The 27,526-nt window shown below is 40.4% G+C and overlaps 1 protein-coding gene across 1 annotated transcript in view; it reads left to right on the forward strand.

Annotated features, from left to right (window-relative positions):
• The window catches only part of TMC1 (transmembrane channel like 1), a 902,740-nt gene that overhangs the window by 51,756 nt on the left and 823,458 nt on the right, over window positions 1–27,526 (forward strand). Inside the window, exons 2-3 of the mRNA XM_044060320.1 lie at window positions 26,883–26,964; window positions 27,053–27,159. Coding sequence (XP_043916255.1) covers window positions 26,883–26,964; window positions 27,053–27,159 — 189 coding nt within the window. The remainder of the gene's footprint in view (window positions 1–26,882; window positions 26,965–27,052; window positions 27,160–27,526) is intronic.

A 27,526-nucleotide genomic window follows, 5' to 3' on the forward strand; every position in this document is an offset into this window, starting at 1 on the left:
GATAGATAGATAACACATATACATATCTATATATGTATATATATATATATATATATATATATATATACACACACACACACACACACACACACACACACAACCATCACTTATATATATATATATATATATATATATATATATATACATATATACATATATATATATATATATATATATATATATATATATATGTGTGTGTGTATATGTCTGTATTGCCTTACATACTCAGATCACTGTGAGTAAAGCTGCACTATGACACATATATAATGTTGGACAAAGGGCCAAAACTAAGCAGGTGATGCAAGCTTCCAAACTCTTATCCTCCACAAGTCCTGCTGATGTCATCTACCATAAGAATATCTAAAGCCATAGTAATGTCAGAGTTGAGCCATGACATGTGTAAGTACTGTAATCTGTAGTATATAAGACTACATAAGTAGGGGTACTAATCTCACTCCAGCCTGCGGTATGTGTGTATGCCTCCTTAAGGAGCAAGTATGAAGTCCACATTGTTTTGGGCCTAGCAGGTGATACAAGACTACAAACTCTTATCTTCCACAAGGCTTGCTGATGTCATCTACCATATGATTACCTAAAGCTGTGATAATATTAGACTTGAGCTCTGGCCCATGTGTTAAGTACTGTGATTTGTAGAGTCTAAGACTAGATAATTAAGGGTTCTAATTTCACTCTAACCCACTTGGTGTGTATGTGCATATCCCTACAGAACAAGTATGAATCCCACACTGACTTACAAGCAGGCAGGGGGTTTGCAATGTTTTGGACCTAGCAGGTGATGCACACCTCTAAACTCTTGTCCTCTTCAAGGTCTGCTGATATCATCTACCATAAGATTATCTAAAGCCATATTAATGTCACACTTGAGCCATGGCACATACATTAATTACTGTAATCATTATCCAATAAGACTAGGTAGGTAGGGGTTCTAATCTCAATTCAGTCCAATGTGGGTGTGTATATCTCCCCAAAGAACAAGTGTGAATCTCACACTAACTTCCAAACTATCATGCTGTTTTTGGCCTAGCAGGTAATGCAGGCCTCCAAACTCTTGTACTCCACAAGGCCTGCTGATGTCATCTACTCTAAGATTACTTAAAGCCATGTTAATATCAGACTTGAGCCATGGCATGTGTGATATGTTGTGCATTCTGTAGTCTGTAAACTTAGATAAGTAGGGGGTCTTTCTTACTGCAGCCAATTTGGTGTGTTTACCATGTTCTGTAAATGTAAATAGGTAGTAGTACTATTCTCACTCCAGCCAGCTTGGTGTGTGTCGATGTTAGAACATTTTACATCAGCCCATGGGATGCTGTCCACATCTCTTTAACAGACACTGCTAATGCCATTAACAATAGATTAATGCTTGTGTATACCTCACAACAGACTATGGTTAGGCAGTGGCCTGACAGATGCTTAAATGTAAGCTGTTATGAACTTTGTAGTGTCATTCTAAGGTAAAACAGTACCTGGCAGTGTGGGATAACATGATGGATTGAGTACATTACTTAGCCAGGCAAATGGCACTTGCCTGAACCATAATCCAGTTATTAAGCATGGTCACAACAGCATACTTACAAATGTGACAATGTACAACTATAGCAAATTAAGGGTCATACTGATACACCCTTGGGGTTTACAGCCTCAAATACATTCTCTGTAGGTACTATTTGCAGTGAAGATGTGGATGTCTGTACATGCACAGGAAACCTGTCCAACTTTGCATTAAGTACTTTTTGCCTTGAAAGGCTACAATGCCTGCCAAACAACCAGACAGCAAATGGATGTTGTGTGAAATAATGTGGGACTACAGTTTTGTATTCTGGGAGCCTAAATGTACAGTATGGCATACCTAGTACATGCTGGAGGAACAGAAATATCTCCCAAAGTGGCAACTCATCTGCAATGGACGTCGCATCCATATCAAGCTTCATTACCCTGTTGAAGGGCAGGCTACATGAATTGCAGTAAAACTGTTACCTAGTATGGATCACTGCCACTGTGGACCTTGCTAGACCAACCTTAGACAACTATGTCACCTGACATTGAGCAGTATATTGTGATGCAGCAGCTATGCTCCTGATCACCATTGGGTCAGTACCCTAGTCAAATCCTTTGAACCTCAGATCCCAAGGCACAATACATGCAAAACTGAACAGATTGGTCTGTTTGCTATTCATGACATCTACCTGGAAAAGGCTACAACAAGCCTACAGACCCTTACATCATGTGAGACAAGTGTGTAGTTCAACAAAAAGGCTGTGGCCTGTTTCTTATCTTGGGATTGGTACTAATGTTTTGCTCCTGGTGAGAGAAAAAGAAAAGGAGCATTGCTCATTGTATCCCAAAGAGTGTGCCCGTGATGAGACCAGCACAAGTAGTAGTCAGGCAGTAGCCATTCATGCAACTTCCCTCTTTTCAGCATTCTTGACAAGGAAATTCTTTGTTTTCAGTAAGCACTGCTTGATATATTCCTAACATCAGAATAACTGCCTAAATACTTCATCCTTAAGTTTTCAGGGTGTATATAATAGTTTTGCCGCCAGTATTGGGTAGTGCTCTGTACAGACTCAGACACCTTGAGTGACATTTGTCCTGGGAAAGCATGATGGACTTAATTCCAATACCAAGTTGCACACAGGACAACTAGCCTGCAGTGAGAGGCAATGTCTCCATAGTTGCAAAGCAGATACTCATGACATTGATTGATATTCACAATACAACTGTTTAACCAATAAAAAAGGGTCTGTTGCCATGGATATGAACTTTCCCACTATGATAATTACTACCTTGGTGGATATAGGCATCCTGATATGGTATGTGAGAGATGTACTTACACAATGTCACTGGAGGCAAAGTTCTCAAATGAAAGTATTCACAATCTCAATAAGGTAGTCATCAGTACACATGCTGCACACATCACACACAGTTCAAATGCAGACATACGCTGAAGCACTGAAATGTAACCTTTATAAATCACAAAGACCTCATAGACAAAGTACAAATAACAAATACCCTCAGCAGCCCCAAATGCACTCTGTAAAAACAACACCCATAACTACACATAGAGCATCTCATGGAGGCTCAACCTATAAGCCAAAAGTCAAGGCACCACACAATCCCACATTCTAGTCATTGGAGACTCCATTGTGAGACACACTGGTGTCCCTGTCACCCAGCTGAGTAACGAGACATGCATGGTCAGCTGCCTATCAGGGGCTAAGATCTGCTATATTATGCATGCACTCATGACATTGTACAATAAGTAACACAAACTCAACATGTCAGAGATTCAACTACATTAACAGCCTTGAATCTATGCTCTCTTGCACACTAGTCAGTACATATGACAATGAGCAGGTTGTCACAATACACACCTCACCTCCCACTTCACACAAACCCATATCACACATCCACATATGTGGAGGTCATCACCAGAAACATACATAAACACCAGAGACCTCCCAAATGCAAACACAAGCATGCTACACATAATACATCCACTGCAGAACACAGCACACATAATAGCCTTCACACCAGTGACTCACCTGTCAAGGCCTTAAGGCAAAACAATACAAAAAAGATATTACTCATAGGTTATTCCATTGTGAGACACAGAGATGTCCTTCTCCCCAGGTTGGATAAGGAGAAGGTCATGGTCAGCTGTCTTTCAGGTGCCAGGATCCGGCATATCACACATGCACTCATGTATCCCAAAGACAGGTACTGTTGTGACTCTGTCATAGTCCATGTTGGTGTAAATGACTTGTGACTTACCTCTCTGGGCTATATGAAGGGAGATGTGACTGAACTCTCAGACTATGTGACTAGGTATGTCCCTAACCTTAAGCAGCATCTCACTTTCACCTAGGATGATGCCTCAATACAAACATAAAATGACTGGCCTCAATAGTTAGCTTAGTTTCTGCTGTCATTTTAAGGGGATACAGTATCTGTCAGCCTGGGATGACATGATCGACAGACCTCAGTGCTTTGCCAGAGATGGTCTTCAACTGTCACCCCTATGATTTTGGCTACTGGCCAGAGCCCTTTTTAGGCAGTGTCTCAAGGACAAAATTCCAGACATGAAAACTCCATATGAAAACAACTTCAAGGTTATGCTGCTAAATGCTAGGAGTCTTAACATGAAATTGCACTCACTGGAAGCAGTCCTCACCTTGGAGGACTTGCACATTTTTGCAGTCACAGAGACCTGGTTCACAGCGGTGGAGAGCACCCCAACTATACTGGGCTACATCTCCCTCCACATGTTCAGACCACAAACTGAAGGAGTGAAAACTAAAGGAGACGGTGTATCAATATTTATTACAGATAAATACTCCTCCAGACTGGTTTAACAGTAGGATTCCCTGGAGATACTTCAGGTGCAGTTAACTGCTGGTAGGACACCTATTCAAGTCATTGCCAGCTACAAGACCCCTCTGTGAATCAGGACAACCACTCTGCCTATTTGGATCTATGTGAGTGTATCAAGATACATCTGAACACCATGGCTTTGGGAGACTTTAACTAGCCATCCATTGACTAGGTAAACTACTTGTGCTGTAACCCACTTGCCCAAAGGCTCTGCTGCTTTGTTAACTCAAATGCATTGGACCTGCTGGTTGACACCCCCACAGGGGGGGGTTCCAACATCTTGAATCTGTTACTTAACAATATGGGGGACCACTGTAGCACACCCACTGTGAGGTCTTCCATAGTAAGATCTTACCACATATCAGTCTCATTTGAAGTAACTATCACATCGACACCCCGCAGCAGCAAATAAACTACAACAGTTCTCCAAAGTAGATTATTACCTCTTACGGGATGTTATAAATAGCTGTACTGCTCCTCTCTTCTCAGATTTAACTGGCAAGTATGCCGAGTTCTACAGCATTGCTTTATACATGCACCTGTGTATATGCATTGATTCAGCCATACCTGATAGGACCAAAACATGCTCTTCAAGGAAGAGCAAACCTGCCTGGTGGACAACTGCCATTAACAGGCTTTACACTAAGATGAAGAAATTGCTGTGTAAGAATAAGCAGGAGTGAGCCCTAAACTGGAAAAATTCCCTCCTCAGCTTAAACAACCAAACAAGACTCCCTGTGAAGTCCTGCAAAGCAAACTACAGATCCAAATGCGCTTCCTCAATTAAGGACAACCATAAGGCATTGTTTAGTTACATATCTAACCTAAAAGGAGGGGCCCAGATTTGTGACAAACTGGTAGTTAATGATACTAACCTGTGGACATACCTAACCTGTTAGCCAATAACTGACAGTTCCTGTGAAAACTTAACTCCCCTGTCCCTGCCATATGGATCTCATGACATCCCTACCACCCATCCCCTACCTTGTATCTCTAATGAACAGGCCATAAAAGTCCTCTCTGAGGTCAAAAACACAGCATCTATGGACATGATAACATCCCAGGCTGTGTCCTACATGGGCTCCAACAAGAATTAGCAACACCATTGGGTACACTTTTCAATCATAGTGCAAACTCTGGCTTCGTCCAAGCTGAATGGAAAATGGCTGCCATTATTTTCTTGCACAAAGGGGGTGTTTCCACTGTCCCCGGGAGCTATTCACATATTAGCCTGACTAGCCTCATCTGCAAGGCCATGGAGCAAATCATCCTGGACCAAATCATCCTGGACCTTATCAACAAAGATATAGGTAAGCTCAAAACACTTGACCCTACTCAGTTTGGATTTGTCAAAGGGGAGCATGGCTGTTAGACATTGTAGACTTCTCCAAGACAGTCACAAAGGCCCAGGACGAGGAGAAACATGTGCATACAGGCTACCTAGATTTAGCCAAGGCATTTGACACTATCCCTCACTCAGGCATGATTGACAAACTCACACAGCTAGGTCCGAATGGAGAGATGATAAGCCAGCAAGCAAAGGAGAGTAATATTTCTGAAATTGAATTCATCCTCAAGTCTTCGTGAGTATAGCATATATCATGGACAGAAGATTGCTGGTTGCACAAGACCCAGGATAGAAAAGTGCCCAATCCTGTTGGGCACACTGGTGCCAGGACTGGAAAAAATGGCAGTGCAAAATCCTCAAAATACTGAAACATTCCTACAATGGGGCTAGGCCAGGCCCCACTGGGAGGATGCCCCCCCCCATTATAGAAAGAAGTAGCAGTCCACAAAAATCACAAAAACTGATAGGCTAAAATAGAGCTATACAGATGATAGAGTGGACTATTGAGGATAAGAAAGAAATTATGTCTTGTTACTATTATGCAAAAAGCTCAGAATTTCCAGGTACAAGATATACAAAAAGATTAAGAGAGAAATTAGAAGAAAGAAAAATAGTTCCACAAGAAAAACTGTCAGAAGCCTCAAATAAAAATGTGTGTTCATTAATACGACAGATTTGATAAAAACATTATATGGACCAAGAAACTTTGATCTGTTTGGAAAAAGAGAGGTAACACCACAGGCAAAAGGCTCAACTTCTTTAATATCCGAGGAATAAAAAACGTAAGTGCTTTCATGTTCGACTGAACACTTCTTCAGACAACGCAAAAGCGCTTATGTTTTTTATTCCTTGGATATTAAAGTGGTTGAGCCTTTTGCCTGTGGTGTTACCTCTCTTGTTTTATACATTTTGCTATGTTGTCTCTGAGAGGTGCTTCATTCTCAAACTGCCTTTACTTTTGTTTGGAAAAAGAAGCAGCTGAGGAAGTGCAAAAATATAAACAACAATTTTATTTTATTTTACATTTGTTGACCGGGCTAGTCTAACTGGATATATGTCCATTTTCAGTAGAGGCCCGGGGAGATAAGCTCCAAGACACGATCCAATACAAAAAATATAAGTACAAACAACAAACAAAATCAAATATTATAATAAAAATAGCAATTATCATAGTAAAAAAAAATCAGCAACAATGGGTAACGTATTACAGCATAAAGGTTGTAACAGGATGTAACACTGAGGTCAAGAGTCATAAACAGTGCAAATTGAAAGTACGGAGACATAATGCAGGTTAAGTCAGAAGTAGATAAAGGAAGTTACATGTGTAGTGTCGTGATGTGAACAAAACCTAGAGATTTTTGAAAAGTACAAAAAAAAATATGGACATAGGAAAGAAAGAGAGATTTGATATGGTGCAATATTTATGCAAATTTGAAAGCCATATTAATCAATACAAAAAAGGCAGCCCTAAAGATATTCGAAGAGACGTATAGGCAAAGTCATCCAGATATGGAAATTTTCACAATAATGAAAATAATATCACAAAGAAGGAATGTAGAAAAGATTAGTAAAGTATAAGTTAAAAAAATAGAAGCTGAAGTTATGGAGTGCCTGCGAAGTGAAGGATTTGTTGTAGAAGGTCTATCACAGGTTATATCACAGCATGATGGAATGAGTCCCCGAAGTAAGGAGAAACAGGAAAATCAAAAGTCATCTGAAGAAGAAATATGGACATGGGAAATAAAAAGAGATTTAATATGGTGTAATATTTATGAGAAGGAGAAAGTAAAACTAATCAATGCAAAAAGAGCAGCACCAAAGATACAGGCAAAGGAATCTGGATAGGGAAAACTTTACAATACAAAAAATAAGAAGACAAAGAGGAAAACTAAAAAAGAAGATTAGTAATGGAGAAGTTAAAGAAATTGAAACTGAGGTTAGAGAGTACCTGAGAAGTGAAGGATTCAGTGTAGAAAATTGAACTCAGAAAGCACCACAGCAGGATAGAGCAATAGACATTGAAATTAAAGAGAAACCAGTAAAATGGGAAGCAACTGGTCAGTTGCCATATGAAGTATTTTGGATTCTTCCACAGGAAACCAGTATAAATGTTCACTTGAAGCTAGACAGCAAGGGAAGCAACAGAATACTGTGGCAACTCTGGAGCAGTCAATGTTGAGAAGTGATAGGCCAGTGAGTCCCCATATGACAGAGCAACGGATGACACAGAATGAAATTGAAGCGAATGTGTCACAGGAATATACCATAGAACTTTCTACAGAATGTCTGCAAAAAATGGAGAACAAAAATGTGCCCTCAGTTTAGAAGAAAATGAGCTAAGAGAAGAGTTGCTTGATTTAATACAGATAGATATGTTAGGATCAATGAAAGAAATAGGCTGAAGAAGGTCAATAAAACCCAAAAAGTCAGAAGTTTGATAAAATAAATGAACATAGTAATTGGGACTGTCCATAGAGATCCATGTGATAAAACAGAAGTAAACAGGATATATTACTGTGCAGCTATATTAATAATGGATAAAAGTCTACTACAAGAACACAAAGTAGTGAGGGAAACGAAGGGGAGAAATTGAATACCATCATGGAAGTATCAAACAGAACAGAAAAAACTATAAATCAGTAAAGACAAAAAGTGCATTGTTAGAGGAGTATAGAAGAGGGAACAGATCAATAAAAATACTATGATAAAAGCAATGCACAATATTATAATGGATCAGGATCTATCATGCACTATCGCAAATAATAAACTGAAAATAGCACATGCAGAAAAACTTAGAAGATACACAGATAAATATAAAGGAAAAGGACAAAATAAGTAATTTATTGATGACCCCAAAAAGGTTTATAGAGAATTGACAAGGTAAAAGGAATTAAAAGACCACTCAAAAAAGAAGAGATAGATACATTTTGGAGACGTATTTATGAAGATCCTGTGGAACATAACAAAGATGATAAACACATAGAAGAAGTAAAAGAAAGTATAAGAAGTTCAAACAGCCAGAGAGATTGAAACAAAGTTAAGAAAAGCCTCTAACTGGAAAACACTAGGCCCAGATGCAGTACCTAACATCTGGTTAAAAGTACTAACATCTTTGCACGCAGATTTAGCCATGAGTAATAACTATTTATATACGCACTGTGAAAACTGGCAGAGAAGGGGTGAAGGTTGCCAGCCTAGTCAAATTGAATTTGATACATAATTCTATCATTTGTAAATATAAATGTAAAAAAAAGGCTTGTTTCTTAAATGAAAGAAAACACTGTAAAATATGAACTTCAAGATTGTAGTAAAATTGCCATCTGCTATAAGGAAAACTAAGCCAAGCATTTCACATCTGTTTTTTGAAGTTAAAATGATGTCTTCTATACCCTTTGATCTAGATAGTGCTGCCAAATTGGTTAGCTGAACACATTATTTCTATTGTTTTAACTTAAGGAATAATTACTAGAGTGTACATGTGAAATGTCTTTTATTGTTGTAGTTTCCTGAGCAGGTGTTAGACTGTTAAATAATGTAGCCTGTTGGTCTGGGAACTCCAGACTGTCAAAATGATGTAATGTGTATACTGGGAAAACCTACATGTCAAAATGATGTAATCTGGGAGGGCCCAGCAGAGATGTTTGTGAGTGATCTTAAAAACTATTGCTGAGAGAGAGACTGTAAGCATTTTGATCTTGATATCCAACCTCAGCACTGCCTTGCTCTATGAAAGTAAGTTACTTTAGAAGTATGTTTTCTTGTAGAAATAGCTTGGACGATCAAGGTTAGACTTAAGTGCTTTTCTATTATATCAGAACTTTCCTACTGTATTGTTTTAAGTTTCTGTGTGATCTCTGAACTCTTGGATAGCACTATGGTGTAGTAGTATTGTCTTGTGTTTTTAATTATTTATTATTAAATACTTTGAAAACCTTTTGCCTGTGGCTGGTTTGTGTAGAGTTACGTTAAGCTGTAGAGTACATTGCATATTTATAGAGTTTATTGTACAAGGCCACTCTAATAAACCTTAGACTGATTAGTCACACTTACCAATTGGATAATAATATTGCACAGTAATAGTTGGACACCCTTTTAAGGGCCTTTGGGCAGCTGATAAGTATTAGCTGGTGGTGGCAGGAAATACTGCTGTATAGTCTGGGTAAAGGGGCACAGCTGGAGAATCTGTGTCAGCCTTTCCCAGGAGTGTCTGTGAAGTTGTATAAATACTTATCTCAAAATGTGTGGGGTGTGTCAGCTACCTGGGCAGGAACACGAAGCACTGGTTGGACAGAGAGGGTACTGGAGGTTAGCTTGCCAACTAGACTGAGATCTGGACCCTATAGCTGTGCCAGTGGGTAGTCTTATTGGGAACCTGGGGAGCAAAGGAGCAACCAGCCCCAGACTGACTGTGATCTCTGTGTGCACGTAAGGGAAATTGTACTTTACTGTGTGTATCTGTTATCCTTTCCTCTTATATGAGATGCCCTCCCTGGTGTTAGTGGTAAGGATTGAGTCTCCTTGATTGCTGGGCCAGGACACAGCTGTCACAAGCACCCTGAACACCAAACCTGGCTAACAGGAAAAACAATGCTCCTACTTAAGAGTGAACCTGCAAGCTACGCTAAAAAATTATAGACCAATAACTTGCCTTCCAACTACATATAAACTATACACCATAAATGATGCTGACAGAGTTTATAGTCATTTAGAAGAAAACACAACCATGGCAAGAGAGCAAAAAGACAATAAAAGAAAATCATATGGAAGAAAGGATCATCTGTTGTTAAAGTCATAATGGAGAACTGTAAAAAAGGAAAGAATTTAAGCATGGCATGAATTGAACATAAAAAAGCATTTGATAGTATCCCGCATTCATGGATAAAAGTGCTTAAAAATATATAAGATACATCTTACACTGATCAGCTACATTATAATGACCATGAAACAGTGGCAGACCACTTTGCAATTAAGCCATGATAAAGGACAAATTATTATTCCAAGGATAAAAATCCAAAGGGGGATAATCCAGAGTGACTCCCTGTCAGCTCTGCTAATCTGTCTTGCCCTTAACCCGTTAAGCTGTCTACTTAACAGATTAGGCCATGGGTGTAATATGGCTTCTAGAAAACAACAAAATGCAAAGACTTCTCATCTTCTCTTTGTCGATGATTTAAAACTGTATAGCTCTTCAGATGAGGAACTGAAAGCACATCTGCAAGTAGTCAAAATTTTTTCAGATGGTATAAGAATGTCATTTGGTCTTGATAAATGTGCAAAAGCAACCTCTAAAGCAGGAAAACTGCAGCACCAAGAAAACATCAGTTTGGGACAAGAATGTGATATAAAAGAACTTGAGCAAGAGGGAGTGTATAAATATTTTGGAATTTATGAAGGATCAACAATAAAACATGAAAAATGCAAATAAAACTTATTAAGGAAGATTTTAGAAGACTTAAATTAATCCTGAAATTAGTGTTGACATCTAGGAACAAAATTTAAGCTATAAACCAATTTGTCTCTTCCTGTCCTAACTTACAGTTTTAGAGTGATTGACTGGCCCCAAAATGTGTTGGATAGATTAGATAGGAAAACAAGAAGGTTGCTTCATGTTCGCCAAATGATTTATAAAAATCAGTGAAAACCAAGGTTATATATTCCACATTCCGAAGGAGGAAGGGACCTCCTTGAAACTGATTACATGTATAGATCTGCAATCATGGGACTGCACACATATCTGCTAACCTCACAGGATCCAAACATAGTGAAAGTTTTGAAACATGAGGAGAATAAATCTAAAATTAATTCCCTGCTTAGTCTCGCACAAGCATATCGAGGTCAAGCAGGAATGGAAATCAAACCAGAAGTAGATAAAAATCAGGCGGCAAGTAAATGTACTAGAAATCAAATTAAATAATATTAGGTGAAGGATCAGAGGAGAAGGCAAGAAATGTGGAAAATGCATAAATATAGTTGCAAGTATAGAAAACTTTTGGAAGACCCTCATGCTGATCAGGATCGAATGCAGGAATGGTTAAGGAGAGGAGAATTCAAACCAAAAGATGAAGGGTTAATATTGGTGGCCCAAGATAGTGGGCTACGTACATGTTGGTTTACAAACTCCATTGAACATGTGGGAGAAACAAACAAATGTAGGTTTTATAAAACAGAACTGATAAAACAGTCCAGTTGCACACCTCATTGCTGGTTGTAACATACTAATGGCAGAAGGACTGTATACTGAAATGCATAATAATGTGGCAAGACTGTTGCACTAGGGGTTGTGCAAACATTATGGAGTTGAAGTAGATGAAAAACACTGAAAACATGAGCCACAAAGCATCATAGAAAATGATGAAGTCTGCATCACATGGGATCACCCATTACCAACAGTTCAAAAGATAGATGTGAGAAAAACGGATATAGTGGTCCATGAAAAGAAGACAAAAGTAGCATTGATCATTGAAATCGCTACATCCAGTGACTACAGTGTCTTGCATACAGAGAGACACAAAGTCATAAAATATTAGGATTTGCAGGCAGAAATGACAGCAATGTGGAAAAAAGATACCCAGACTGTTCCAATAGTAATAGGAGCAACAGTTCTTATAAAAAAGAATCTACAATCATATTTAGATATGTTACCAGTACATATAACTCCATACGAATTGCAGAAGGAGTCATTACTGGACAAATTACAGCTGCTGCAAAGAGGACTTCTGGCTAACATCAAAGATTGAAGCAATACTAATTTCATGAACGTTAATCATACTTTGACTTAGGAATGGGATCCGTTGCCATCATGGTATTAGAAACCTAAAAGACTTAGAGAAAATAAAAAAAAAACTAGGTATCAATCTTTATATCATTATATGGGTTGCTAACTGGCTCACTGATTGAACCCAAATAATCAAAATAGGGGAATCCATCTCCAACAGCAGACCTGTAACCAGTGGTGTTCCACAGGGATATGTCCTGGGATCAATACTGTTTAGAATCTAGTTCTCCAAGTACAAGCCGAAACTTAAGGCCCGTGACTGACAAAGTTTGCTGATGACTGCAAACTGGGTGTGCTTACAGAATCTCCAAACGATGTCAACATCCTACAAGAGGGTCTTACACAAACATATGATTGTTGTCAAACTCATGGCCTTAACCATCATGCAAAAAATTGTATTATCATCGGTCTCAGCAAGTGCGATGTTTCTGCAAGCTACCACATTACAAAACCCTAAGTGCAAACTCACTGGTGAGAGACGTGGGCACACAGGTTGACAATAACCTTACCTTTGATTACCATATTTCCACAGTGGTAAGAAGGGCATTCTGTATTGGTCATCTCATAAGTAAGGGCACTGCATCCAGAAAAGAAGTGATAACCTTTCTGTACCCTCCCCTCATCAAGCCAATAATGGAGTACAATGCTCCATTTGGTATGCATCTTTCCAAGCACCAGGATAATTCAAGGTCTTCAGCCTAGATCCTATGTGGATTGTCTGAGATAATTGTCACTTCATTCTGTTTCATACAGACTACTCATAGTCGATCTCTGCCTTGCATACAAGGGGATCTTTGACCATGATTTATTTGAAATGCTGCATATCTGCAAATGAAATGGTACATAGGTTACTCACTTTAAAGACCTTAACCTGGTATGTGACATTTTTATAACAGCTGTAAAGACAGATTTGTCTCCCAGAGGTTACCACACCTTTGCAATGGACTACCACTTCATGTCAAACAGAGCACCTCACTGGCCCTCTTCAAACACAATGTGGACTATTGGATGTGTAACCATTAATTCACCACAGGTCTTCCACCTGTGTCCCTCTTGGGCAGAGGCAATTGGTGCTGATTGTGGAAATATGGGTAGAACTTGGCTAGGCTTGTAAGGGCCCTAGGGCCATTACCCTACTAACTTCTTATGATCCTATGATATGACCTGGTCATAGTCCATGTGGGAGTACATGACCTAAGATATATCTCCCTGGACTATACTTAAGACATCTTTGTGCACTCGAAATACACATCCCAGGCTAGTGTGAGATTAGCACTGAGCAGAATTTCATTTTCTCCAAGGGTGATATCACAATATGAACAAAGATCATTTATGTTAATAATTGGCTTGGTTTCTGGTGTCACTCTAAGGGGATGCAATCTTTGTCAGCATGGAAGGAGATATTAAACAAATCAGGTTGCTTTGGCGTGGATGGTCTGCTCCTCTCTCCTCTAGGCTTTGGAATATTAGCTAAAACTGTCTACCCCCATAGTGCCTTTTGTAGGCACTGCCAGTCTGAAAATACTTCCGACATAGCAAGTAAAACACAAGAAAATCTGAAGGTATTACTGCTAAATGCTAGGAGTCTAAACACAATAATCCACTCCCTTGAAAATTATATCTCCCTAGAGAATGCTGACATTTGTGTGGTCTTAAAACAGTAGAGAGCACATCAACAGTGCAAGGTTATTATGCCTTTCACACATTTAGACCAGCTACATCACAGGCAGGGACTAAAGGTGGAGGTGTCCCTATGTGCATCAAAACTACATATACTTCAAGGCTGGTCAAACAGGACAATGCACTTGAGCTGCTCCATGTTCAAATCACCAGAGGCAAAATCCAGTCATAATTCCATGCAAGTTACAGGCCCCCCTCTATGACCCAGGAAACTCATACCATGTATTTAAAATGATTAGAAACAATAACCATCCAATCAAATACCATATTCATAGTTGACCTTAATTACCCAACTATTAACTGGGAATCCTATAAGACACCAAACATACAGGCATAGAGATCATTGGCTTTTGTAATCACAAACTTTCTAGACCGGACAGCCAATACACCAACCAGGAGTGCAACCGTATTGGATCTGTTCCTCACCAGTATGGGAGAGTCATGCACACCCCCTACTGTAATACCTCCCCTGGTAAGGTCCGAACACAAGATGGTAGCCTTTGAAATAAAAATAAGATATGGACCCCCAGCTAAACATGGGATATTCAGACACTACACTAAGGCTATCCTCCAGCTATTATGTAATAACCTGGCAAAATTTCAATCCCCCATAAACAATGAGAACACTGCAGCCTATGCAGGAGTGTTCATGCAAACCCTGTAAGAGCATGTTAATAGCTGCATAGAGGCAGCTGTATCCACCAGGGAGAAGTTCAGAACTAACTCAAAATCAGTCCACCCTGGTGGAATCACAGAATCAACAGGCTGTATAACAGAAGGAAGAAACACCACCCAGCAGGATAAAAGCACTGTCATCAAATTAAATAAACAATCAGGGGACAAATACAATGTACCAAAGCCAAATGTCAAGTAAGTTTGGGCTACCAGGCCAAGGACAACCACAAAACTAACTTTAGCTATGTCTGGAACCTCAAAGGCAATACACAATTGTGTGCACATTGCATTGTAAAAGGAACCACCTATAATGAGTCAGAAGATATATAAACACCCCTGGCTGATAACTTAAGCCACAAGTGTGCCCCTCTCTCCCCCTCAACCTTCCCTCAGTAGATACCATTAAATATAACTCCCCCTGTGATCACTAGGGAACATGTCCTTAATGCTCACTCTAAGACCAGGTACACTGCAACAATGAGCCCAGAAAATATCTCAGGGTGCCTTCTAAATAGCATGAAACATGACCTGTCAGGGCCTCTGGAATTACTATGTAACTGTAGCCCCAAAACAGGCTTCATGCCTCATGAATGGAAAACAGCAACAGTCATCCTTCTGCACAAAAGTGAGCAATCTACAGACCCTGGAGACTACAGACCCATAAGTCTCACTAGTCTTATATGTAAAGCCATGGAAAGAATTATCATGGAAATGATCAATAGATATGTACTACACCTCCAGACACTGGAACAAACCCAGTTTGGCGTTTTAAAGGGCAGGTCATGTCTACCCAACCTGGTGGACTTCTTTGAGAAGGCAACCAAAACCAGTGGATGAGGGAATAATGGTTCGCACTGCCTAACTTGACCTAACAAGGCATGTGCACTATACCTCCATTAGGCATTGTTGACAAAACTCAAGAGGTTAGATACAGACTAGTATGTCAGCCGGTGGATAGCCAACTGGCTCACAGACAGGACCCAGGAAGTTAGCACTGGGGAGGCAATATCTACAAAAAGGCCAGTTGCAAGTGGACTCCCTCATGTTTCAGTACTCAGACTGCTCCTTTTTAGCATTTACTTCAATGAAGTCAAGGCTGCAGTCAGTGGTCTCTGACTAATTTTGCAAATGATTGCAAATTAGGAGCTGTCATTGAATCCCACACTGAAACAAATGTTCCCCAGTAGGGGCTGACACAGACATACAACTGGTGTCAGAGCCATGGACTAACACTAAATGTCAAGATATGCACAATACTATCCCCTGGTAACTAATACTGAAGCACACCTCTAAACATTGACCCAGTAGTCAGGGACTTAGGGACACACATAGATAGTAATGTAGCCTTTGACTGTCAGGTGTCTACAGTATTGAGGAAATCATTAAATATTGCACAACTTATAAACAAAGGTATGGCATCTAAGTCCAAGGAAGTCATTCTTTCACTGTATTCGGCATTCATCAGACCTGTCATTAAGTGCAATGCCCCTTTTGATATGTACCTAACCAGGCATATCTGGCAAGTGTAACATCCACAGGGGTCCCTTCCTATAACAAAACAGGGCTTAAGTAAACTATCCTATGCAGCCTGCATTAAGGCCCTATCTCTGTATTCTGTCTCCAACAGGCTTTTGATGTGAGATGTTTGCCTGGCATACAGGGCATTGTCTGACCCCACTCTGTCTTCTTCTTCTTCTTTCATCTTTTCCCGGTTAGGGGTCGCCACAGTGGATCACCTGTCTGCTCTTGATTGGCAGTGGAGCTTTACAGTGTCGAGTTGCCAGCCCAGTGCCCAACCTTCCACAGAAGGCACACACATGCACACACTCACACCTAGGGCCAATTTAGAGTATCCAATCCACCTACAGCATGTCTTTGGGATGTGGGAGGAAACCGGAGTACCCAGAAGAAACCCACGCGACCACAGGGAGGACATGCAGACTCCGCACAGAAGGCACCCCAGCTGAGGATCGAACCGGAGAACCTCTTGCTGTGAGGTGGCAGCGCTAACCGCTGCACCACCATTGACCCCACTCTGTACCTCCTGCATATCCATGAAACAAACAGAACCAGAATCACCCATTCTACACACCTACACTTTGCCTGTGGTATAAATAGAATGTGCTGGAGAGACAGGTATGTATCCCAGAGAATACACGCTATATGGAACGGGCTCCCCATCCATGTGAAGCAGAGTTCTGCCCTAACACACATCAAGTGCAAGTTAGACAATTGTATGGGGAACAGGACATTCATCCCTGGTTTGGGACCTATGTCTCTAAAGGACACAGGCAAACTGTAAGTGGTTCATCTCCCAGGCCCCTGCTTGTAAATGTTTCATCTCCCAAAGCCCTGCCTACAGTTATCAAGGGTATCATACCTTTTCAGGGATGTGGGATACATGGCTAGGCTTAAAGAAGCCCTTGTGTTGATTAGCCTAGTAAACATCTATGAACCCATGAACCTATACTGTATTACTTTTCTGATGACAGTTGTCATCTGTGCTGACATTCAGTTCTGTGCTCTGACATTGATGGGTTGATTGTAGATATGTACCCATAGGTGTGTATTCCAGAATCCTGAAAGTGAAACATAAACATTTCCATGAGACAGATGTCATTGTGTCACTCCACAGCCCTTACAACAACATCCATTGTAATGTGCACAAATTATTATGCTATCCACAGTCTAAATGGCAAAGTACAATCTCTGTAAATGATTGGTACAACTAGCATGTCAAAAGTACCAATGGATGACAGAAAGTCATATTAATGTAGATAGTCACCATGTGCATCAGACACATAGCTTTATTTCTCTGCATCCATGAAATAGATGATGGGGATGTGGCACAGGTATCATCACTTGCACAGGGTGTTGTGTGGGGGTGCAGGAGGCCAAGGCTGACCCAATAGGTTGGCAACCATGTGCATGAGTCAGGAAGGGAAGAAGGCAAGATGGACCATGGAAATGTTGCATGTGTGTCTGTAGGTGCCCTCAATGTGACGGTGGTGTGTGAATGTCTGCATGAACACAGCCAAGCTCAGGACTAGCCATACATGTCTGTATGCTGGACAGCTGTGAGCCATGCATGGTAGAGTTGGCAGTTCATCATCCCTGCACCTGAACATGAGAACTGGCTCTGCCAGGAGTTGCACTGCCACCTCCACTCCCAAGGTCAGATGCTATGCTACTACCTGAGGGTGACTGATGTCTGCTGGGAATGTGTCCTCCATGGAAACACCCAGGACCACGAGCCCATGGCATGCTACATCTTGGTGTGTACAGCACACACTCCCCTCTGGAGCATTGCCTATAGTGCAATTACAGGAACATGACTATGCGTGGCCCCATTGACTCTCAGCAGATGTAGTTGCTGACCTATGCCCACGGGGCCGAAGCTCAACTCCAATGAGATGTTCCATCACAGACAATGTGCATTCCTTGACAGATAGTGTGCAATCATTCTCAGACTTACCTCTTTCCACTGTGTCAGTCAACCGATACAGGATATCAGCAACACTCTGGAGGCAGTCACTGATGTCAGACTGTGCTGCATCCATAAACCTGAGTATTCTTCAGGTGTTCCTTTCTGAATGTGCTTGTGTTTCCATGACAGCCCTAAACATATGCCGAGTGACACATGATGAGACACCTGTGACAGGTGTGCAGGGACAGCAGGCCTCCTATGAGCACCCCTATCACTCCACCTGTGTGGAACCTCGCCAACAGTTTGGCTATGGCCAGTGTTGACAGTCACTGAAGCCACAGTACCACACTTCCCTGTTCAATGTCCCCACCACCCTCCAACTGTCCAATATCTGTGGCCTCAGGGGACTGGGTATGCATAGACATACTGGCTGTGTATGGCGATAATGAGGGTGGATGAGGGATGTCAACCTGTGTGTCAGATTCACCCTCTGCAACCCCAGATGTGCCTCAATTTGGCCCCCATCATCATCAGAGCCTGGAGAGACATTGACATCAGGTTGTGAAGGGGACAAAGACCAACCTCCCTGGTCACCTGTGAAAAGGAAAAAGCAATGCATTAATACCAGCAGTACTATGCTGTAATATATGTTAAGCTGTGTACACTGCTGCCACTATTACAGACTTGTATACCCCTCAACCTCATATAGTAGGACATGAGGACATTATTTACTAACCCAATCTGTAATTATTTGGAAATAATTATTCATTAAACAAGAAACTTATGAGCAAAACATAAATTATGTACACTGTTGACATTTTGCAAAAATCTGCACAGTTATAGCAATCTGTAATGTCCTGACAATACTGTCAAGTCAATCACTATGGTCACACCTACAAGGCAGAGGTATAACTCTAAACTGTGGGCATTCAGAAAATATCTGTCCTTTTGATCTACATCTCTGACAAAACAACGTTGTGCTTACCAGCCGTAGGAGCATGGCCTTTTCCAATTCCTAATTGCCCTGAAAATATTTGAGGGAAAGGTAATGGTAACAGCACCACATGTTACAGTATAACAGGGATAATATGTCCAAATATCTCACATTTACAGTAGCTGCTATGTTAACAGGTATGTGGGTCACAATCTATAAATAAGCTTAAAACTGCAACTAACTCCCCCCCAAAAAAATCACCCGACACCCATGTAAAACTATATACACCCTGACATGATGAATGCAACAGTATTCTAATGCTGATCTAACTAAGCATACCTGGACACTCCTCTTGAGAGGAACAGGTGGCACCCACATCCACAACATATTAGGTGATGGATGCCTGGGAGCTGTCCTGTGTCACAAGGTTTGCCAGGAATTCTTCTGTGGCTGAGAGAAGATGTTCTACTGCTGCCCCTCCACCAGTGACCTGAAGATCCCTTTCCACGACACCTGCATGTCTCCTTGCTGAATTTATCATATCCATGGCACGGTGTCTCACCTGCTCATAAGTACAGTTCTGGTGACCCACGGCATTGATATTACAGACCAGTTCATCTCACAGGGCTGCACTCTGTGGCCAATTTACCCTCTCTCTGGACAGCAGGACCTGGTAGTGTTGATGCAGAGCCTCAATGATGAGGTTGTTCTCTGCATCAGTAAATGATGCCCTGCATCGTGCATGCATACTGTTTCCTGAAATACAAATACATGAGAACACATGTCAAGATCACATACATAGGAGTATAGTATGTAGAGATACAGCAATAAAAGAAGGTGATCAGTATTCACCACTTGATTACACAGCTCATATTCAGTTGTGTGCCAAACATACAAAGGGTGTGGATGCAACTAGAAGAGTAGCAATAGTGACCTATTCCTGTTTGTGCCATAACAGATACTCAAGTATGATCACACACCCAACACAGGAGTCCATTGTGGTGTGTTCCATAGCAGGAAAAGCATCCCCCCCATATAATATGTATAAACAACAGTCCCAACAAAATAGCAGTGTACTATTATGACTGCTGCTAAAGGAAGTAGCCAGGAGACCTGTGTACCTAGTTATCACATAGCATTATACCCTTGCTGTACTCTACATCCTCTGTGCATGTAACAGGGCTGGAGCTCATTGCCATGTCATCAGTACAGTTCTAACAAAGGATTACTGATGTAATCCCCATTCTCTCTAAGTATATCCAAACATATGCATCATGTTGGAAAGAAAATGGTTATATACCTGATGGAATACAATACTCCTCTGCTTAAAGATATTGCTATACAAGTAATGTGTCAATGAGTTAGACATATGAAGTAACACTCATACACATTGGTTTGCCTAGCTAGAAATTTGTCTTTTTTAAGATGTTTCTCATTAGCAGGTGATTGCCTTTGAACCAATCTATGGTTCAGAAATGCTACATGCAGCCTATACAGTTGTTTTTCAGTATAATCAGCCAATCCCATGCAACTACTCAATAATATAAGGACTCAATGTAGAGTCCATCCCCTTTCTAATATGTTGGGGTGGAAATTAGTAGGTTAAAGATTCAACATCAGCACAGAGAGAATGTTTTAGCAGTTTCTTTTTACATACAGATGTGTGTGCTACAGGTTGAAGCTGCAGGCAATAGGCATAGTTAGGCAGGCTGCCGAATGTGCAGGACAACAACACTTAAGAGTAACTGTGGGACCTGTGGCAGCCTTAATGAACAGCCAGAGCCAGATTAAGGGAACTAATCCCACTGGAAATTAAGGTATGTGTTTAAGGTAAGTATGTTAGCCAAAGGTATCATTAAAAAGAGTAAGAGGCAACATGCTTTGTGTGTCCTAGAAGAAGGTAGGGGGTACAATAACCATTATGTCAACTATTAGGACAACTGCCAAGTCATGTGTTATGCCATGGTAGTCATCTGGAACGTGTGTGCTGGCAGCCCTTGCTTTTAACATGACCTCCATATTGTATGTTACTTGTGCAGCGGTGGTTGTCTGCAATATCACTAGAAAATCATTGTGGGCTGCAGTCTGATATTACTGGGCCACATCTGAATTACATATTTAAAATCCTCTGGGAATTCATACTAATGCATAACCTGACATTCTATACACTTTCTATGGTTGTAATAGGGGATAGTTAAAATGAGGTCCTATCTGTAGACCTTTGACTTCCATTATTTAGAAGCAGACATTCCATCTGTACTGCTTTGGGTGGATAAATAGGAAATGAGACAGTCATACATATCACAATTTATAATGGTGATGTACACATAGTACATGTATTTAAATGCTAGACACAGCTATAGTTGAACCCAGGACCATGTGGACCAAAATTTAATGTTTTCAAAGCATTTAACAGATTGAGCTGCAGATTAACTATTATAACAGGTGTATTTTTACCTGGTCCATATATAATTGCATACTTACCTGCTGTTACATACCTCACTTACATCTATTATTATGTGTATGGCTATACAGTGATGTATTTCTCTACTAGAGTCCCAGTTAAATTCCTGTTTTTCCATTAATCTTTTAGCAGAATTGCTGCGCAATGTGGCGCAATGCGCAGCATCACATAAACACGCTTAATGCCGAGAAAATTACAATTACTATATTTTGCTTAAAACACCTGTGCTAATTAACTGGCTGTGTGTCTTGGTGGTTGATTCACTGTTGTTCAAGTGAAACAGTATTGGGTTCAAAATATGGTGCAGGTGTACTTTTTGAATGTGATTAGTATGCTTTCAAATGCATGTAGTAATACATCACCATTTAGCATAGCTTAGTGATGCTGCATATAGTGCAGCATTGTGCAACAATTCTTTGAATAAAAGAAAATTGGGGAGATTGCACAGTGGTAAAATGGGGTGCAAGTAGGGGAAAACATAGTGAAAGGCAGGTAGGAATGTGCATGGAGGATGTAGGAAAGAACTGTAGCTATCCATTTTTCAATAGCAACAACTGTGCACTTTAAAAGATTTTTAGCTGAATTTGGGCTATTACCCTCAGAGAGAGGGGTGACGACAACATAAGTGCATTGTCAAGCCAATTAGACCAAATTAAGTGTGTCCAGTGGACACATGTACAAAATGGAGAGATATGTATGGGACGATATTTTTTTTTTAGTTATAGGATGTATAAACTCATTGTTATTCAATATATCTCTAACCATACACAGTTAATACAGGGAAATGTGCCTACTTTCTGTGCTTGTTTAACCATAAACTGTCTCATGTTTTTATAGCATAAATACTTGTTTAAGTTGGAGCTATAGGCAAAACTAGGTTTTTTCACCTGTAAGCTGTTTAACGTCTGGCACCATAGCCAGTATTCCTCAGTTCTTCGAAATGATCTCTTTCACCTCATTAGTTCTTTTGTTAAATCTGGTGACATTACATAAATGATCCTGCCTCCCCTGATTGCTGTTAGTTCGTGAGCTTCTAACTGAAAAGTATGGTTTGACAATACTATCTATCATTCATAATATTCAACCTAGTGTGTTCTAGTATCACATTGACATAACCTCTTTCTTTAAACTCATTCACCATACTATTCATCTGCTCTTTACATTTAATGTCATGTATTTAATCAGCTAACTCGTAGAAACTGACTTTTTGCTATGCCCTCAGATATATGAGTGGCATGCATGCTGGCTCTGTGTGTGTATTCATTTGCCTGCACATCCTTTCTAAACATCAATGTTTTAATATTATTATTCAACTTCTCTTATCAAACATCCAAAAATGTTATTTCTCTAGTTGAAAATTTGCAATGTGAAGTTAAGAAAGTAGGTAGTCTGATTCAAATATTCAACAGAAGATATTAATTCAGATGAGTCACCTTTCAGATTAAAAAAATATTGTCCACAAAATGTTTATAGAAGATAATGATTTCAGTCTGTCCACATAAGGCTGATCTTGAAGACCCTGAATTTTCTTTGCAAGAAACCTTTGTGGTCTCTCTAATTGCTGCAGGTGTTTGGAAAGGAACACAGCAAAGTGAGTGTTGTACTCTATTATTGGCCTGATGAGGGAAGAGTACAGGTGGATTATAACCTCTTTTTTTTCTGGAGGCAATGCCCTTACTTATGAGATGAACAATATAAAATGCCCTTCTTACTACTGTGAAGACATGCTGATCAAAGTTAAGGTTGCTGTCAACATGTGTGCCCAGATCTCTCACCACTGATTGTGTGCTTAGGGTATTGCTAGTGATGTGGTAGTTTGTGGGAACATCACCCTTGATTTAGGGGAAGATAATGAACTTTTTTGCATTAAGTTTAAGACCACGACTTTGGCACCAGTCATTACTCTGCGTAAGGCCTTCTTTTAGGATGTTGCCATTGCTGGGGATTTCAATGATCACTTCCAATTTGCAGTCATCAGCAAACTTTGCCAGCCACAGTCCTTTAGTTTTAGTTTGTACTTCAGAGTTGTAGATTCCAAATAGTAGGAATCCCAGAACCGATCCCTGTGGAACACCATTGGTTATGGGTCTGCCAGAGGAGGTGGAGTCCCTTATTTTGACCTTATGAGTTCTATCAGTGAACCAGTTTGCAGCCCACCTGACAATATATGGGTTGATACACAGCTGGGTGAGCTTATCAATGATGCCTGAGTGAGGGATTGTGTTAAAGGCCTTGGCTAAATCTAGGTAGGCTGTATGCACAGATTTGCCCTTATCTAGGTATTTGATGACTGCCTTGAAGAAATCCACTGTGTTTAACAGGCATGTTCTCCCCATGACAAAGCCAGATTGGGTGGGGCAAGCATTTGGAGATTTTCTGTATCTTTGTTAATAAGGTGCATGATGATTCATTCCGTTGCCTTTCAGATAAGGCTGTTCAGGCTAATGGGTTTATAGTTCCTGGGGTCTTGTGGATGAACCCCCTTTGTATAAAGAAATAACAGTAGCTGTTTTCCATTCTGCTGGGACAAAGCCAGTGTTTAGGCTGTCATTGAAAAGCATGCCCAATGGCTATGCTAATTGCTGTTTTAACCCATGTAGAACACAGCCCATGATGTTGTCTTGTTCCATAGAGGCTGTGTTTTTGCATTTATGGCCTTGGAGAGGGCGTTTAAGACCTTGTCCTCAGAGATAAAAGGTGAAGACAGGTGTTAGGGATGCTTTGGGGTGTATGTGGCGGGGACAGGAGAGTGAAGTTTTCACTGAACCAGTCAGCCAGCAGGTTCGCTATATCCACAGGTTCTGTATATGTAGTACCATTAATTATGAGTTCAGTGCAAATCTCGGCCTTACCTTTGAGGTTATGGATGTAACTAAAGAATGCCATGTGGTTATCCTTAGTTAGGAAGCTCATTTGGATCCATAGTTAGCTTTAGAGGACTTCACTAGGAGTCTTCTTTGCTTGTTTAAGTTGAGAAGGAAGTGTTTCCAGTTATGAGACCATTTCTTCCTACTCTTAGACAGCAATTTCTTTCTCCTATTGTATAGCCTATTAATGGCAGTTGTCCACCAGGCAGGTTTGTTTTTCCTTGAAGATCTTGCTTTGGTTCTATCAGGTATGGCAGAGTCTATACAATTGTACAAATGCTCATATAAAGCATTGGTGTACAACTCAGCACAGATGTCTGTTCCATCAGTGTGGGAAGGGGCTATGAAGCTATTTTTGTTGTCACATAAGAGGTTGCAGTTGGCCTTGGAGAAGTTTTTTAGTCTAGATGTTGCTAAGGTGGGTGTCTTATGTTATAGTTTCTTCTAGCAAGACTGATTTGTGGTCAGATCTCACCAGGGATGGGCACACACTGGGGGTGGTGCAGCGGTCCCGCACATTGGTGAGCACCAGATCCAGGATGTTTGAGCCCCTTGTGGGTGCAACAACCAGCTGGTCCAGGGCAGAAAAGAAGTGATAACCTTTCTGTACCCTTCCCTCATCAAGCCAATAATGGAGTACAATGCTCCATTTGGTATGCACCTTTCCAAGCACCTGTAGCAATTGGAGAGACCACAGATGTTCCTCACAAGGATAATTCAAGGTCTTGGAGTTAACAAAGTCTGGGAACCTTTGGGAAAGTGAGTTAGAACATGTATAATTTACTCAGTCAATGGATGGGTAATTAAAGTCGCCCAAAAAGATAGTGTTTGGTTCTATCTTGATTGACTCAAGTAGATCCAAGTAGGCTGAGTGGATGTCCTGATTCATGGAGTGGGTCCTATAGCTGGCAATGACCTGAAGAGGGGTTATACCTACAGTCAATCCCACCTGAAGTAATTCAAGAGAATTGTGCTGTTTAACCAGTCTAGAGGTGTATTTATCTTTAATGAATATTGATAACCACCTTCTTTAGTTCTCATGCCTTCAGCTTGTAATCTGAATGTGTGTAAGAAAATGTAACCTGGTATAGCTGGGGTACTCTCTGCAGCCTTAAACCAGTCTCAGTGAGTGCACAAATGTGAGCGTCTTCCAAGGTGAGGACTGCTTCCAGTGCGTGCAGTTTCTGGTTTAGGCTCCTAGAGTTCAGCAGCATAGCCTTGAGGTTGTTTTTAGAGGGTATTTTTACCTTGGGAATTTTGTTCTTGTGACATTACCTAAAAAGGCATTATGGGGTGGCAACAACCTTAGCCAGCAACTGAAATCCCAAGGGTGACAAATGAAGATCATCTCTGGCAGAGCATCAAGGTCTGTTGACCATGTTATCCTAGGCTGACAGATATTGGATCCCCTTTGAATGACACCAGACACTAAGCCAATTTTTGGAGTCAATCATTTTTTGTTTGCATTGAGGTGTCATCCTAGGCAAAGTTAAAATGTTGCTTAAGGCTGGGGACATATCTGCCTGAGACACATAATCAGAAAGCTCAGTCATGTCTCTCTTCATGTAATCCAGTAAGGTACATCTCAAGTTGTATACATCAACATGGACTATGACCGTGTCATAACAGTGCCTGTTGTTGACAGACTTGAGTGTGTGTGTGATGTGGTAGATCCTGGCACCTGACAGACAGCAGACTTTGACTTTTTTCTTATCCAAGCTGGTAAGAGGGACATCTGTGTGTCTCATAATTGAGTCATGTATGACTAAGATGTTTGTTTTTGTGTTATGCCTTAGGGGCTTGACTGGTGAGACAATGGTGTGTGATATATTATGTGTACTATGTTCTGCAGAGGATGTATTATGTGAATCATGCTTGTGTTTGTGTTCTGGAGGTCTCTGATGCTTAGGTAAGCTTCTGGTAAGGACTTCCGCATACAGTATGTAGATTTATGTGTTGTTAGTTTGGTAGGTGCAGAAGGTGAGGTATGCATGTTGACAACTTGATTAGTATCAGATAAACTCACTGGTGAGTGAGAGAGCCTGGATTCAAGGTTCTTGATATAGATGCATCTCTCCCATAATGCATTTGTGTGGACTAGAAGAAGTGGGTTGTCAGTGTACATAAGGCAATTGCTACATTACCTCAGGATGCACATGTCATGTGTTGTTATTTGCAAAACATGTACTATGCTTAGTGGACTTATAGCATGTGTGTGTGTGTGTGTGTGTGTGTGTGTGTGTGTGTGTAAATAAAGAAAAACAGTCTGAAATTAAATGTATATTAAATTAATCAAATTCTATATTTTTCTCTGCAGAAATGGATTAAATTTAAAAGAGATTTTGAGAACTTTAAAACAGCATGCATTCCATGGGAGATGAAGATAAAAGAGGTTGAAAGTAAGATATTTCAACAATATTCTTGCACATGCAGTTTAAATATATTTACTGTATTTGGGTAATAAATACTTCATTTCTTTATTTCAAGGTCATTTTGGCTCCTCGGTAGCATCATATTTCCTTTTCCTTAGATGGATGTATGGAATGAATATGGTTCTGTTTGGCTTAACATTTGGTCTTGTTGTAATACCAGAGGTAAGCCTGGACTTCTGTAATAATGTAACATATAATACAGCATCTGATATTTGTGTTTGCTCATTTTTTTCTAGTGACATAACATTATAAATTACATGTAATATATTATTCTGACTTTTGTAACTATATACTGAAAATAAAGTGTCTTGTCATATACATCACTGTTACGCTCATACTGAATTTGAGGGTAGGTGGTCTTAGGAAGTACGATGCAGGACACTGTTTCAGTGGAGGGGTGTATGATGACATCAGTCTTATAGACAACTGCACAAAAAGTTGCATTTTTTCCGGAGACCCATACTATATATTTGGAAAATCCTTTTTTTCACCAAGGTGCTGTTATCTCAGATGTGATTATAGGGATAGG

This window comes from Protopterus annectens, chromosome 2.part0 (assembly GCF_019279795.1).
Source record: "Protopterus annectens isolate FY-2018-M chromosome 2.part0, PAN1.0, whole genome shotgun sequence".
Lineage (NCBI taxonomy): Eukaryota > Metazoa > Chordata > Ceratodontiformes > Protopteridae > Protopterus > Protopterus annectens.